Source organism: Hordeum vulgare, chromosome 4H, assembly GCF_904849725.1.
Source record: "Hordeum vulgare subsp. vulgare chromosome 4H, MorexV3_pseudomolecules_assembly, whole genome shotgun sequence".
Lineage (NCBI taxonomy): Eukaryota > Viridiplantae > Streptophyta > Magnoliopsida > Poales > Poaceae > Hordeum > Hordeum vulgare.
The window spans coordinates 159,254,322-159,270,568 of record NC_058521.1 but is presented as its reverse complement, the minus strand read 5'-3'; the positions used below and the strand labels follow the sequence as shown (position 1 = coordinate 159,270,568).

Genomic DNA, 16,247 nt, shown 5'->3' with positions numbered 1-16,247 from the left:
TTGAAATAATAAAGTAAAAAAAGTACGGAAACAGAGAAAAAAGAATGGGAACATTTTTCGGAAACATGAACTTTTTTGAAAATCTAAACAATTTTTGAAACTCCATAAAAAATTTGAATACCATTTTTTGGAAATATGAACATTTTTTAAAATCATTAATAAAATTAAACACAAACGTTTTTTGTGAGCATTTTTGAGAACACACGAACATTTTTTCGAAAACAAGTGCAAAATTAAGAAATGAAAAATGAAAACAAAAAGAAAACAAAAAAGAACCAGAAAAGGACAAAAAAACAGCAAAAAAAGAAGAGTATTTGAAATTCTTGAATAAGCTTGAAAAGTAAAGGAATAAAAAAGAAAGAAAGAAAACGAAAAAAAATAAAGAACAGAAAAAGACACAGAAAAAAAACCCAGTTGATCATGTTTAATTTTTGAATAAGGCTTCAGAGGGAGATGGGTTGGCCCAGTTGATCGCCCCCCTGTGCGATCGTCCGCGCGTCAAATAGGGTTTTCCGAGTCGGCTGCCACCATTTCTCTCTCACCATTTTCCTTCCTCGCGTGCGTGCGGCCCCGGCCCCGGTCCCGGTCGCTGTACGTCCTGCCCCAGCTTTCTCCACCGCTCCGCACAGGTCGCGCCGGCGGCGGCGGTGGCGTTGCACTATCCTGGTAACCCCATCCATTCCTCTATATATCCCTCTCTCTTCGCGGTGATGAAGTATTTGGGTTCTGGGGGGCAGAATGCCCTACTACTAAAACTAGATAGGGTCCGTGTCGTGCTGAATTCCAGCTTCCACGCCACATTAGGCTTCTTCGCGGGAGGCACAGGGCTCGGAACTGTCGCGCCTCATTTCATCTTGGCGCGGGCTAGCGTTTGATTTCCCTTCTGTTGCGAAATTTCCCTTGTTTTTAAGCCGCCGCGTCAGTTCATCTGATTAGTACGAATGTCTGAATGAAACCTAGATGGATTAGTTTGTTTCGGTAGTGTGGGTTCCCTTTTCCTTACAAAATTACCCCCTCTTTTAATTGTCGATGCGCTATGCTTCTTGATTTCTCACAACCTTGTGTCATTGTGTGGAAGTCCATCCTTCCTTGATCAGGGACGCCTTCTGCGCATCTTGAGTTGACAAGTTAGTTTTGTGCAATGCAGGGATAGAACTACACTTGAGGGCCTATCCTAATGTCATTGCACATATATTTGTATGCCCTAAATCAGTCAGTCCTCATCGTCCCATGGATAAATTTATTTGTATATTCATGTTGTCACTAGTGCCAGTAATTATTAGTGATTCAGATGACTCATCATGAAAGCTAATACTGTTGATCTGGTCCTCTTACAATTATATGATGAAATGCGGGGACAATTTTGAATTGCTTGTTATCAATACCACGAGTCACATGCATGGACAAGGTGAATGATATGTGGGTGCATAATTATGATTAGTGATGACATGTGTTCAGGTGCCACGTGCAATGGCGAGGAGCCGCTCTCCCAAGGGCGAAGGTGACAGCAGGCGACGAAGCCCTCCTAGGAGAAGTTCTGGTGAGCAAGGAGGAAGGAAGGAACAAGGTCCTGTAAGCCTCTTGGTGCGTAACATCCCTCATAACTGCAGGTACAGAAATTCAAACCCCTCCGCCTGCTATTTGTACTTGACCATGTTTCATGTTCGTGGTTGTTGACTTGCTCGTCCTTATGATTTTCACAATTTCCTGCAGATCCGAAGATCTTCGAGTTCCTTTCGAAAAGTTTGGTCCTGTTTGGGATGTTCACATGCCAAAAGATTACTACAGTGGGTAAGTTTCACTGAAGCGCGAACTGATTTTCTCTCATTGGACATTTAGGGTGTGTTTGGTAGCCTTCACGGAGGATGCATGAGTCCAAAAATTCTCCATCGAACCCACTTTTCGCTGTTTGGTAGAGTGCATGGGCTCTATTGGACTATGCTCAACCGATGCAAAAAAGGTCCCCTCAGCTATGCTCAACCCAGCACCCAGGGCCGTCTCCAGGAATTAGGGGCCCCGGTGCGAAATGCAAATGATGCACTAAATATGAAATTTTCTTTTAACTGAATTATTAATATGATTAAAGGATATTCTCATTTAAGTCATATTAACTTTAAATAGATGGTATTTTGTTTAATATTATGAAATACTTCATCCGTTTCTAATATAAGTCCTTTTAGAGATTGGAATATGGACTTCTTATGGATGAATATAGACGTATTTTAGAGTGTAGATTCACTCATTTTATTTTGTATGTAGTCTATATTAAAATCTCTAAGTAGATTTATATTCAGAAACGGAGGGAGTATGTAATGCACCAACTATTTTCTATAAAGGTTACATTGGTTGAGCAATAAACATATTGCAATATATTAGTTGGTTAACTTAAGAACTGATGCGCATCTACCTCGCCTCCGCCGGTCTACCCCCCGCCGCCGCCGCCAATGATCTACCCCTCCACCGTCTCTGCCCCGCCCCTGTTGCTCGGTCAACTCGCTGCCGCCCCTTTTCAACCTTGCCGCCGCCGATCTACTCTGCCACCGCCGGTCTTCGTCCACCCTCCTCATCCCTTCCTTCACCCCCTTCTCCCTCCCCCCTTCCTTCCCCTAACTCCCTCCCTCCATCCTTCCTGCCTTGTAGATCTATGGAGTAATTTTTTCTTCATATTTATACATAGCTGAAATAATGTTTATTGTTCAGATTATGTTGAAAGTGTTGTTCGTATTTGCGCCAAAAAAATTATTGATGCATCCTACCTCAGATACAGGCTACCAAACACAGTCTGAGCACAACATGTTTCAACACATACATCACTACCGAACAACTACACATGCATGCACACAACATGTCTTGACTTAGCATGTCTCAAAGGGGAACAACTTTGCTAGAATGGGAACAGCTACCAAACACACCCTTAGGCATGTTCTACCACTGAATTGATCCAGCAGCTTTTAGAAGCTTCACTGTTTCAAGTCTTCTTACCGATATGCTTGCAGAGTTAGGAGAGCAACCTTTTGGGGCGCTTTTCTTCTGCTCATATGGAAATATGATTGTTAATGTCTGCATGGCCCCAAACTCTGAGCCCTCACATACTTCATGGAGAAGCTGACCAGCGAGAGGAAAATGTTTTAGTTTATCAATTTTGCATAAAAGACCCACGTATAACCTATTTCCCTTTTTATTTGTATCTTTTGCAAAATCCATAAATATTGCAGAATAGATTTATGATAAATGTATAAGCCTAATAACTCATTGAAGTCTCAAACTTACTAATTTTAACAACCTATAGACTATGGAGGATATAGTTACTTTATCTTCTTCTATTTATGTGTTCTCTTCTGGTATGAATCACTCTTTAGAATGATTTCCGGGATGTCTTGAAGTACATGTGATTAGATAGAGTCTTGTGCGAGAAGTTCTTCTACGAAGACGAGATTTGGTCTGTTGGCAAAATTAGTTTCCTGAAGAGATGATGGTTTTACTGAACCTTCCATGTGAAATTATAGTAGTGAGAGGTTTGTTTCAAGTACTTTGATGAGTTTTCAAACATTTAGGAATTTGAAGTGAATCGTTTTATGAAGATGTGATTATACAACAAATTTGGCTGCTAGAATAGCATGGGCTCTCAACTGGTTTTTGGGAAGCTTGCTACTATTTTGGTGAAAATGCAGTAAGTTGATTGTGTTTTGTGAAGAAATATAGGGTTATCTTATACGGAACTCTGGTGGTAACTTGTCGGGCATATACTACTTTTTATCAATATGTGTTTTTAATTTGTATAGCATTGTCTGAATATTATTTATCTAAAATTTTATAACTATATTAACATATGTGTGTGCAGGGAGCCAAAAGGGTTTGCTTTTATTGAGTTTTCTGACCCCCATGATGCTTCTGAGGCGCAATATCACATGAACAGTAAGCTGTTTTGTGGACGTGAGATTAAAGTTGTTCCTGCCACGGCGAAACGGAAAAGGCCCGAAGACATGCGTAGACAAACTGGAGTAAGGTAGGACATACACATCACCATGTTGGAGGTTTCTTCGATTTCATATTTTTGAGAAAATTTATATGTTTTAGTTTTGTTAACTCGTGTTCCTGCTCTGCAGAGTTCATTCTGGTTCTAAAAGGCGCCATCTTTCTCGCCATGGTAATCTGATTTATTTCATCTGCTATACTTGTTTGTCCTTTTCATCACGATGTTTTGCCGAATTCTGGGGAGTTTAGAATTAGATGATCTTCTTTTACTGGTAGAAATTGTAACCTGCCGTGTTATCATTTGATGTTTGATAAACTATAGAAGTAAGATGAAAACAAAAAGGTAGGGTCATGATTCATTTAGTTTTATGCCTGATATATATTGAATTCCTTTTCGTTGGTTCTATCTTCACCGGACAGGCGGACACTAGTTTTCTTGTCATGGCCACGCCTGCTGGTATCTTGCAGAAAAATCTCATTTTCAATTAGTATGATATTAGAAGAAGTCTATACCATGTGCTACAAATCGCACTATTGATAAATTGCTATCTTCCTTGAAGGACGGTCTCGTTCTCGTTCACACTCCCGTTCTCCTCGCCACGGTGGTCGTGATAGATCGCGGTATTTCAGTAAATTCTGCTTAACGAGTGCTTCACCATGAAGTGTGTGAAATATTTGATTTAAGTGATCTCACCTACACTGTAGGTCACATTCTCCTGCCCCAAGAAGACGTGGTGACTACTCTGCTTCACCAAAGAGAAAGGAAGAGTGCCAGGCAAAATCGTCAGGACAGTCAAAAGAACATGACAACGATAAGAAGCTGGGACCCTGTACTCCTGGTGATAGAAGTGAACACCATGACACCGATAATGATTCCAACGAGTAAGTTCTGTCCCTTCACTGCTACTAAATTTTAATCAAGACAAGTAGACAACCATGAGGACACCCTGAGGACGCCAGTCTTGAGCGTGTGTGGACTGGACACACACCTCAAGTCAACTGAGTGATGCTTGTTTCTCGGCGTTTGTACCTCTGTAACAGTACTGCATATGGTCAGGAGGCAGGCAACACCTGACTATTCTGCTGTACCAAAGAGAAAGGAAGAGTGCCAGACAAAATCACCAAAGCAGCCAAATGAACATGATGTGGATAAGAAGTGTGTATCTTTTAGTCCTGATAAAAACAACTGCCGTGATGCTGACAATGGCCACAATGAGTAGGTTCTGACATCCTGTTCCTACTGTGCTGCTAAATGTGGCTTGCATAATTCAGTTAATACTATTTCAGAACTAATGTTGTCCATGCTCTCCTTCCAAGGCGAGATGACTACTCTACTTCATCAAAGAAAAAGGGAGAACGCCTGGCAAGATCACCAAGATTGTCCAAAGAGCATGGTAAGGATAAGAAGCAGAGATCCTATAGTCGTGATGATCGAAGTGACTGCCGTGATGCTGATAATGGTTTCAAAGAGTAAGCTCTCTTCCTTCACTGCTACTAAATGTGAAAAAACTAGTTAGCTAATATGGAACTAATGCTGTATAACTGTTACTCCCTCCGTCCCGTAATATAAGAGCGTTTTTGACACTACACTAAAAATACTCTTATATTATGGGACGGATGGAGTACTTATTAGGGTTCCATAATTCATACGACCCTTACCCCAGTATGTCGGTCATAGCTCACAATATATTGATGTAGTTATGCCATCTTATTTAGAGGTTATTTTACTGCACATTCTGAGTACAGCATCAATCTTGTGTGTACAATAGCTAATCATTTGTATACGACAATAGATTGTTTGTGATGTAAGCCTCTAACCTATACTAGTTGCATTTCATGTGTGATATTGGCCTTGTCGCATACCCATAGGCCATGACATATACCACTATATCTGTCAAAATACATGAAGTTTTTACTGCGTCTTCCTTGACATCTGTTACATTAGAAGTACTTATATCTTTTTTCGAGAAAACGCAAAAAGCCTTTGCGTTTTATTGTATTGAAAAGAAGGGGGGGTTACATCCTCCTAAGAGGCTAGTACAACAGCGTTACATGAGGATCAGTGAACATCCCAGGATGTGGGCAAGATTACCCTGAGCCCTTTGGCCCCGGCTCTTGCCCAACATCTGGTCTCATCCTTTATCATGTCCAGGAGCTCATCGAGCGATGGTGTTACATGATCAAAAACGCACGTGTTCCTATGCTTCCAGATCATCCAGGGCACTAGGAGCGCGACCATATCAGCGCCTTGCGAAGCGAGAGTGGCGTGGCATCCCTCGCAAAAGGGCATGTGAGCAGCAGGTGCCGGATTGTTTCCGGCTCTTGGTCGCATAGAAGGCATCAAGGGTGATGATGAAGGCCACGGCGAGCGAGCCGCTCTGCTGTCCAGCAGCGGTCCTGGTTAGCGAGCCAATGAAAGAACTTCACTTTCGGCGGCGCCCAACCCTTCCATATAAGCTTCCAGGAGCGGCATGTCGTCGATCCGTGGAAGGTGGCCCTGTAGCAGGACCGCGTCGAGTATACGCCATTGGCCGTCCAGTTCCAGACGAGCTTGTCCGGCTCGGTGGACAGAGTTGTGTGCATCACAAGCTGCCATGTCCGCAGGTACTGCCCAATCTCTTGCAGGCCTACGACTCCGTGGATGTCATGTGCCCAAGCGTTGCCGCCGATGCCCTCCGCCACCGTCCGCGCTTTTCTTCGGTTTTTGGGGATGCATAGGTAGAGCTGGGGCGCGAGCTCGCGAATGGACTGACCGTGGAGCCAGCGGTCTTCCCAAAATAGGGCTGTCAAACCGTCCCCGATCACCATGGATGTGGAGGCGTAGAAGAGTCTGCGCTCCTCAGGTGTGAACTGCAGGTCGAGGCCCTGCCAGGCACGGTCGGTGTCCGTCCTCGAGAGCCATAGCCATCTGAGTCTGAGGGCGAGCCCCGTGCGCTCAAGGTCTCGAACGCCCAGCCCGCCGTATTCGATCGTCGGGAGACCGTGCGCCAGTTCACGTGACTCGCTAGAAACATGTTACCACTGAGTACTAGAAACATGTTACTACTGAGTGAGTGTACATTATTCGCTATAGGGACACTGATATCATGCCCCAGAGCCTTCTTTGTAGAGTTTAGTAATTATCTCCAGGACATAGTTGACAGTTCATCGGCATCAGCATATATAATCTATTGGTGAGAAAAAATATCGCATTTAACTATTCTTTTGACACGGTTGTGGTTGCATCCATGATTTTTTTAATGCCCATTGTGCTGCTCACTGTTTGCATTACTGAACAGTGTTCTATTTAGGATTGGTTACATAATCTATGTGCATAGTTCAGATTTATTTCTATGGTTGCCATATGGACAAATGGTTAATTGCATTCCTTTTGTGCATATCCACCATTGTAGTAATAATGTGTGTTAACAGGAGTCCGGCAACAACTGATGGTAAGGGATCATCTCCCCACCAGAAGTCACCCAGATCATCCTCTGGATCACACTCAAGAAGGCGAGATGCCTACTCTGCTCCCCCAAAGGGAAAAGAAGAGCGTCGGGAGCAATCACCAAGACAGTCAAAAGAACATGATAAACATAGGAAGTGGAGATCAAATACTCCTGATGATAGAAATGACTGCCGTCATGTTGATCATAGTCACAATGAGTAAGTTCTGTTCCTAAACTGCTACTAAAAGTTACTGGTGTGATCTAGTTATGCTATGCAGAACTTATGTTCATACTCTCCTGACCTAAGAATGCAAGGTGACTGCTCTGCTTCACCAAAGATTAAGGAAGAGTGCCAGGCAAAATCATCAATAGAGTCAGAAGAATATAATAAGGATACAAAGGGGAGACCCTATGCCCCTCATGATAGAAATGACCACCATGATGCAGTTAATGGTCCCAGAGAATAAGTTATGTTCCTTGACTGCTGCTAAATGTCATCGGCATGATCTAGTTGTGATATTCCAGGACTAATGGACTAATTGTGTTATACTTATTGGTGTCTCAGACTGCATCCTTTTAACCCACTACTTCAGTGTATCGATTACAGCCTGCAATAGATTGGTACTTGTTAGTTATCCTTTTTAGAGATTTCTTTACCAGGCGTTCTGTGTACAGTGTCAATCATGTGTGCCACAGCTGATCCTCTGTGTTGGATAACATATAGTTTGTGATCAACCCTGGGTGTACAAACTTAGTTTTTTTCTCGCCCAGGAGTGTATAATGGTCTACTGGACTTATATTAATTAAGTCTCATGGGTGATCTATTTAGCCTTCTTCCGTGCTCATAACCTGTACCACTATATTGTCTGCCAAAATATATGAAAATGGTCAACTCTTCCTTTCCCAAGCATTATCATATTGAAAGTTCTTCCTTTCCTGCTAGGGCTACATACATATCCTTCTAGATGCATGTTAATTCTGAGTGAGCGCACCATTCACCTGAACCTTCAGAGTCCAGTACTTTTCTCCAGAACATGTGTACAGTTGGCATCAGTTTTCCAAGAGCTGGCATTAAGGGCCTGTTTGGATTGTGACTATATTTGCCACATATTGCCACACTTTGGGTGCTCAAATAGTTAGCCGCACTTTGGCTTGCCTTAGGGAATCTTGCCACACTTTTTGTATCTATGACATGTGGGGCTTAGTGCTATTTTTTTTCCGCTTTAGTTGTGGCAAGAACTAAACACACACCTAACTTGGTCAAACTTGCCTAAGTTGAGGTGTGGCAAAGTGTGGCAAGTTGTGGCTTGAAACCACACAGTCCCTAAATTAACATAAGTATGTATTATACTGCGCAGAGGTCCATAAAGAATAGAGAAATTACAAGCAAGTCTTCCTGTTTTACATTCAGGACCCCAAGAGAGAACGCAAAAATGCAATTGATTCCTGAATCGTCCGGCTACCTCGCCGGAGATGCCTTGGCGACCATCTCTGGCCACAACCTTGTCAGCATAGGGCAAGGAAAGAAGGGCCTCTCTTCTGGAGGTTGAAGAAGGGGACGTCGGAGTTCGGCGGCAAATCCGTTTGAATCCAGCGTTCCACCCGAGTCGCCCAAATCGCTCGTCGGAGACAATTCTTTGTTTGATCCGAAGCTCCGGCGATGGAGGTTGACGCAGAGGAAGTTGAAGAAGATGAGAAAGCTCTGCTGCCAACCGATAATCCCTTGGCATGCTGGCTCTGCGAGGTCCCGAGCCAGATCCGCCATCCTCTCGGATCAGCTTGAAAAGCCTCTAGATCCGTCGTCAATATGAGCTTATTTTTGAAGCCGTTGCTGGATCCACCCCTTTCAGCCGTCGTCCACCATTGATGAAAGCTAGATGTAGGGGCCTCCACTCGTTGTAGCTCGGGGGGTCCGATGCCAAGCTTCTCAACGGCATATAGCCAAACGCCATCAAGGAAAACCACGATGACTAAACCCTACCCCTACAATACAGAGCAGCAACCCGGCCTCCATTCCCATGCCCACTCTGGCTGGCGGAGCCGCCGGAGGAGGAGGTGAGAGGAGCTAGGCTAGGGCTGGCGACTCTCAAAGAGACGAGGAGAGAGAAGGGAAAGAAGAGAATGAGAGCCCCTTGGCACCGGCTTATATAATATAATCTTTTTGCTAGAGAAGTCCTGATTTCACCTTAGTTCTGACAAGATTGTGATTGCATCTATGTTTTTTTGCACCATTATACTGCTCACTATTTGTATAATAGTGTGTGCTGTTTAGGATTAGTGATATGAGTTGTGTGCATAGTTCAGAATTATTTCCATGTGGTCTTATATGAGTAAACGATTTACATTCCTTCTTTTTATGTTTGTATCTTTGTAGTAGCAATTTGCATGTCGACAGGAAGCCGGTAACACCTGACGGTGAGGGATCCCATGCCTGCCGGAGGTCACCCAGACCATCTTCTGGATCACACTCAAGAAGGCGAGATGACTGCTCTGCTTCCCCAAAGAGAAAGGAAGCGCGCTGGGCAAAATCACCAAAACAGTCCACTGAACATGAGGATGAAAATAGGAGGTCCTGTTCTCCTGATGATATAAATGGGCGGCATAATTCTGTTGATTGTTACAAGAAGTAAGTTGTGTTCCTGCTGCCAAATTTTATTGACATAATCTAGTTATGCTTTTGAGAATTAATGGTTTTCAATCTTCATACTCTGCTGCCCCAAGAAAGCGAGATGGCTACTCTGCTTCCCCGAAGATAAAGGAGTGTCGGTTGGAATCACCACAACCGACAAAAGAACGTGAGGATAAGAAGAGATCCTATGCCCCTGATGATGGAATTGACCGTACTGATGCTGACAATGGCTACAATGAGTAAGTTCCGTTCCTTCGCTGCTGCTAAATTTGACTGGGGTAATCTGCTATTCCAGAACTTCTGTTGTTATACTCATTGAGATGTCAAACATCATCTTAATCCTTAGTGGTGTCTACCAGACACAGTTCATAAGTCAGAATATACTTATTTAGATGTTTTCTGCAGCATATCCTGTATAACAGTCACAGTTCAGTAGATTGAAGATATCCTACTAAACTCAGCTTCGTTCCGAGTATATGCTATTCTAACATTGTTATGATGCACCGGAACCTTCTTTTGGGCTTCAGTGATTTACTGGCATCAGAGTATATAGTCTGTTGGGGAGAAAACATGCTGTTTTAACTAGACTTCAGAAAAGGCTGTTGTTGCATATATGATTTTCATTCTAATGTCATTGTATCGCTTGCTGTTTGTATTACTGAACGGTGTTCTGTTTAGTATTGGTAGACGTAAATTAGTGCATGCATTGTTTGCATAGTTTAGATTTATTTCCATGTTGATCATATGTTAATGCTAGTACTTTCTGGTCATTTGCACCTCTGTAATAACGGTGTATGTTGTTCACAGGAGGCGTGCAGGACCTGACTGTGCTTCACAAAAGAGAATGGAAAAGCCTTCCCAAGCAAATTCACAAAGCCAGTCAAAAGAACATGATAACGATAAGAAGCACAGATCCTATACTCATATTGATGGAAAGGAGCTCCGCGATGCTCATAATGGTTCCAAAGAGTAAGCTCTGTTCCTTCATGCTGCTAAATGTGATGGTGTAATCTTGTTATGCTATCAAGAGCTAATAGTTTTTATACTCTACTGTCCTAAGAAGGCGAAAGGATGACTCAGCTGCTGGAAAGAGAAAGGAAGAGCGCCAGGCAAGTTTACCAAGGCAATCAAAGGAATATGATGAACATAAGAAGAGTGGATCCTATACTCGTGATAACAGAAATGACTACCGTGATGCTGATAACGGTTCCAAAGAGTAAGCTCTGTTCCTTCATGCTGGTAAATGTCTCGGGTGTACTCTTGTTATGCTATCCAGAACTAATATTTTTAATACTCTACTGTCCCAAGAAGGCAAAAGAACTACCCAGCTGCTGGAAAGAGAAAGGAAGAGCACCAGGCAAGTTTACCAAGACAATCCAAGGAACATGATGAACATAAGAAGAGGGGATCCTATACTTGTGGTAACAGAAATGAGCACCGTGATGCTGATAATGGTTCCAAAGAGTAAGCTCTGTTCCTTCATGCTGCTAAATGTCTTGGGGGTACTTTTGGTATGCTACAACAACAACAACAACAACAACAACCAAGCCTTTCAGTCCCAAACAAGTTGGGGTAGGCTAGAGTTGAAACCCATAAGATCTCGAAGCCAAGTCATGGCTTTGGAACGTGGATAGCTAACTTCCACGCACCCCTGTCCATGGCTAAGTCTTTGTCGATATTCCAAACCTTCAGGTCTCTCTTAACGGACTCCTCCCATGTCAAGTTTGGTCTACCACGACCCCTCTTAACATTCTCAGCACGCTTTATCTGTCCGCTATGCACCGGCGCTTCCGGTGGCCTCCGTTGAATATGTCCAAACCATCTGAGACGATACTGGACCAGCTTCTCTTCAATCGGTGCTACCCCAAGTCTCTCTCGTATATCGTCATTCCGTACCCGATCCTTCCTTGTGTGGCCACATATCCATCTCAACATGCGCATCTCTGCTACACCTAACTGTTGGATATGTCGTCTCTTGGTTGGCCAACACTCCGCGCCATACAACATCACAGGTCGGATAGCTGTCCTATAAAACCTGTCTTTTAGCTTTTGTGGCACTCTCTTGTCACAGAGTACGCCAGAAGCTTGGCGCCACTTCATCCACCTAGCCTTGATTCGGTGGCCCACGTCTTCATCGATATCGCCATCCTTCTGCAACATGGACCCCAAATATCGAAACATGTCTCTCTCCGGTACCACCTGCCCACCAAGGCTAACCTCTCCATCCTCGTGCCTAGTAGCACTAAAACTGCACCTCATGTATTCAGTTTTAGTTCTACTAAGCCTAAAACCTTTCGATTCTAGAGTCCGCCTCCATAACTCTTAACTTTCTATTAACCCCCGTTCGGCTATTATCGACTAGCACCACATCATCCGCAAAGAGCATACACCATGGGATATCTCCTTGTATATCCCTTGTGACCTCATCCATCACCAAATCAAAAAGATAAGGGCTCAAAGCTGACCCTTGGTGTAGCCCTATTCTAATCGGAAAGTTATCGGTGTCGCCATCACTTGTTCGAACACTTGTCACAACATTATCATACATATCCTTGATGAGGGTAATGTACTTTATTGGGACTTTGTGTTTCTCCAAGGCCCACCACATGACATTCCGAGGTATCTTATCATAGGCCTTCTCCAAATCAATGAACACCATATGAAGGTCCTTCTTTTGCTCCCTGTATCTCTTCATCAGCTGTCGTACCAAGAAGATGGCTTCCATGCTATCCTGAACTAATATTTTTAATACTCTACTGTCCCAAGAAGGCAAAAGGACTACCCAACTGCTGGAAAGAGAAAGGAAGAGCACCAGGCAAGTTTGCCAAGACAATCAAAGGAACATGATGAACATAAGAAGAGGGGATCCTATACTTGTGATGACAGAAATGAGCACCGTGATGCTGATAATGGTTCCAAAGAGTAAGCTCTGTTCCTTCATGCTGCTAAACGTGTCGGGTGTACTCTTGTTATGCTATCCAGAACTAACAGTTCTAATACTATACTGTCCCAAGAAGGCAAAAGGACTACTCAGCTGCTGGAAAGAGAAAGGAAGAGCACCAGGCAAGTTTACCAAGACAATCAAAGGAACATGGTGCGCATAAGAAGAGGGGATCATATACTCGTGACGATAGAAATGACCTTCGTGGTGCTGATAAGGGTTCCAAAGAGTAAGCTTTGTTCCTTCATGCTGCTAAATGTGACGGGTGTAATCTTGTTAAGCTATCCAGAATTAATAATTTTTATACAAATACTGTCCTAAGAAGGCGAAAGGACTACCCAGCTGCTGGAAAGAGAAAGGAAGAGCACCAGGCAAGTTTACCGAGACAATCAAAGGAACATGATGAACATAAGAAGAGGGGATCATATACTCGTGATGATAGAAATGACCTCCGTGATGCTGATAATAGTTCCAAAGAGTAAGCTGTGTTCCTTCATGCTACTAAATGTGACGGGTGTAATCTTGTTATGCTATTCAGAACTTATAGTTTTTATACTCTACTGTCCCAAGAAGGCGAAAGGACTACGCAGCTGCTGGAATGAGAAAGGAAGAGCGCCAGGCAAGTTTACCAAGACAATCAAAAGAACATGATGAGCATAAGGGTAGGGGATCATATACTCGTAATGATAGAGATGACCCCCGTGATGTTGATAATGGTTCCAAAGAGTAAGTTCTGTTGCTAAAATATGATAGTGTAATCTTATTTTTTTAGCGTGTGACAGGTGTGATCTTGTTATACCAATAGCATAACTAATGTTTTTTATACTCCACCTTCCTAAGAAGTCGAAATGACTACTCAGCTGCCCAAAAGGGAACGGAGGACCACAGGGCAAAATCATCAAGACAATCAGAAGAACATGATAATGATAACAAGAGGGGATCATATACTGTTGATGATAGAAGCCACCACTGCGATGCTGATAATGGTTCAAGAGAGTAAGCCATGTTTCTTCACTGCTGCTCAATGAGTGTAACCTTGCTACGCTATTCCAGTACTAATGTTGTTCATAGTGCATCGTGTCAAGAAAGCGAGGTGACTTCTCAGATTCCGGACAGAGAAAGGAAGAGTACCGTGGGAAATCACTAAGACAGTTAAAGGAACATGGCGACAATAAGAAGAGGGGATCAGATACGCCTGCTGATAGAAATGACCTCCGTGATGTTGATAATGGTTGCAATGAGTAAGTTATGCTCCTTGAGTACTGCTTAATGTGAGTGGTATAATGTAGTTATGATATTGCAGTATGTAGGTTGCAACTTGCATTAGGTTGATGTTTTGGTTGGTAGATCTCGTCTATCTTGTTTCCTTTTGAGAAACATCCTGATTACTTGTATTGGATACAAACGTATTATGTGTTTGAGCATACACCAACTTGATTATTCCCTCAGACTACAGTTTTTTATGGTCTACCGGACCTATATTATGTACATAGAGAGAATTTGCAACTTAATTTGTATGACATATACCCTGCATTATCTGCCAAAATGTTAGAAAAATGGTTCTCGTTTTGCCTTTTCCAAGCGCTGTTACATCAAAAGATCTCTGATTGCTATCCTACAATCTACATACCATACTAGAGATGTTGGTTCTCTAGTGTTCCGCATAGTGACAATGGTATAATGCACGGGAAGGGTTTGTTAAGAGTTGAGTAATAGGGCTTATGTGTACAAGTTCATGCACATCAGCGTGTATATTATTCTTTTGGCGAAAATGAGGTTGCTGTTCACTACAGCTGTGACAACAATCTTGTGTATTGGCAGGAAGCTGGCAACACATGGCGGTAGCCCCTGCCCTGGCCAGAGGTCGCCGCTACCATCTTGTGGATCGGGCTCAAGATCAGAGGACAAGACTCTGCTTGACGCAACGACTGATAGGATCATGGAAATGTAGGCATGCAGTCCCTTGTGTGTGTAAAGCCTGCAAGGCTGACTAGTGCTCATGGGTTGAGCTAGCCGACTGGTGTGTAAGAAGCAAACCGTTGGATGTAACTCCACTAGATTAGCATGTTGGATCTGTTGCGGGGCAGCAAATGTTTGAGAGAAGCCTGGGTTTGCATCAATGGACTTGAAGAGTCTATAAAAATCAGAACTGCATGGTGATATTCCTGCTAATTTTTTTAAATATTGCATTTTTTTTATTCTTTTTGAAAAATAATGCATCAAATCAAAAAATTTGAAAAATATACCTGCTTCGGCCTTGGTGTGGCCGAGTGGGAGTTGTCGGCCCCGCCCAAGCCGACAGGAGGCCGTCGGCCCCGCCCTAGCCGACAGGAGCCTATCGGCTTCCAGGTGGCCGATTAGTGGCCACTCGGCTTTGGGGAAGCCGATAGGCCACTAGTGGCAGCGACTCCCCCCCTCTCCCTCCTTTCTCACCTATTTCTTCTCCCTCCTTCTCTATTTCTTCTCCTTATTTCTCCCCTTATTTATTTTTGCTGTTTTTGATGGAAGTGTCATCTTTTTTCCTCTTTGAAATTTTATGTTAGCTGTTTTATGTTAGCTATTTTGCCTACACTCGCGATTTTATGTTAGCTATTTTATGTTAGCTATTTTGCCTACACGTCTCCATTGCCCATCTATCTCGTCGGCATCCGCCTCACCGCTGAGATAATCATCTGCATCTCCCCCTTCTGCCTGACTACTCTGGCCTGCTTCGTAAAAATCATCCCCAGCATGGGACGCATGAATTGACTGTGAATCATGCATCCCTACACTGCTCTCACCATATTTAGAGCTACGTTCCACTTCAGGTTCAGTAACCGGCTTTAGCACGGGGAGAAGTAAGGCCACATGATGACATCCCCTACGCTCGCAAGATTATAACAAGCGCACCCATTGGTCGTCCCGCTCTATATGCTTCAAATACCAGAAAATATTACCAGTGGACCGGGTCCATAATGCATGAACATCGACGGTGTGTGTTTCAGTATTGAACCCTAAACATCGCGCAAGCCATTCTGTCAACTGAGTAACAGACCATGTATTAGGGGAGGACACCTCCACCTCTGTGTACTGAAATTCACTAAGATCAGCTCCCATCTCATTTGTTTGAACGGTACCACGACCATAGTGCAAACATAACGTCACTAAATCAGACATCTCTGCTGACCTAACATATTATTCAACAAGAAAAAAATTTAGAAGAATGACAAACGGAAATATATTTTCCAAATCTATCGGAGAACCTAAACATATTTACACTACTTCATTTACTAAA

At 43.2% G+C, this 16,247-nt stretch overlaps 1 protein-coding gene across 22 annotated transcripts; it reads left to right on the top strand.

Annotated features, from left to right (window-relative positions):
* Positions 1–539: 539 nt before the first annotated feature.
* LOC123448268 (protein starmaker-like) lies at positions 540–15,133 on the top strand. 22 transcript variants are annotated; one of them, XM_045125112.1, is made up of 22 exons: positions 540–666; positions 1,459–1,610; positions 1,714–1,791; positions 3,842–4,006; positions 4,107–4,147; positions 4,536–4,596; positions 4,681–4,857; positions 5,033–5,191; positions 5,293–5,445; positions 7,387–7,620; positions 9,778–10,029; positions 10,125–10,271; positions 10,840–11,001; positions 11,093–11,248; positions 11,341–11,496; positions 12,799–12,954; positions 13,047–13,202; positions 13,296–13,451; positions 13,544–13,699; positions 13,814–13,969; positions 14,059–14,214; positions 14,795–15,133. In XM_045125112.1, exons 2-22 carry the CDS (start codon positions 1,471–1,473, stop codon positions 14,922–14,924), a joined length of 3,147 nt encoding a protein of 1,048 aa, XP_044981047.1. In that variant the 5' UTR covers positions 540–666; positions 1,459–1,470; the 3' UTR covers positions 14,925–15,133. The 22 variants fall into 22 exon arrangements, 19 of the variants coding, with proteins under 19 accessions (XP_044981047.1, XP_044981055.1, XP_044981054.1 ...); XM_045125103.1 differs by lacking the exon at positions 540–666 and having other exon boundaries at positions 757–1,610; positions 13,817–13,969; XM_045125110.1 differs by lacking the exon at positions 540–666 and having other exon boundaries at positions 759–1,610; positions 9,781–10,029.
* The last annotated feature ends 1,114 nt before the right edge of the window (positions 15,134–16,247 follow it).

Excerpts from the sequence above, each read along its gene's own strand:
- LOC123448268 (XM_045125102.1), top strand. The coding sequence starts at position 1,444 with ATGACATGTGTTCAGGTGCCACGTGCAATGGCGAGGAGCCGCTCTCCC. Across the intron at positions 4,858-5,032 it reads ACCGATAATGATTCCAACGA|GAGGCAGGCAACACCTGACT; the intron begins GTAAGTTCTGTC and ends GCATATGGTCAG. Across the intron at positions 11,249-11,340 it reads GCTGATAACGGTTCCAAAGA|AAGGCAAAAGAACTACCCAG; the intron begins GTAAGCTCTGTT and ends TACTGTCCCAAG.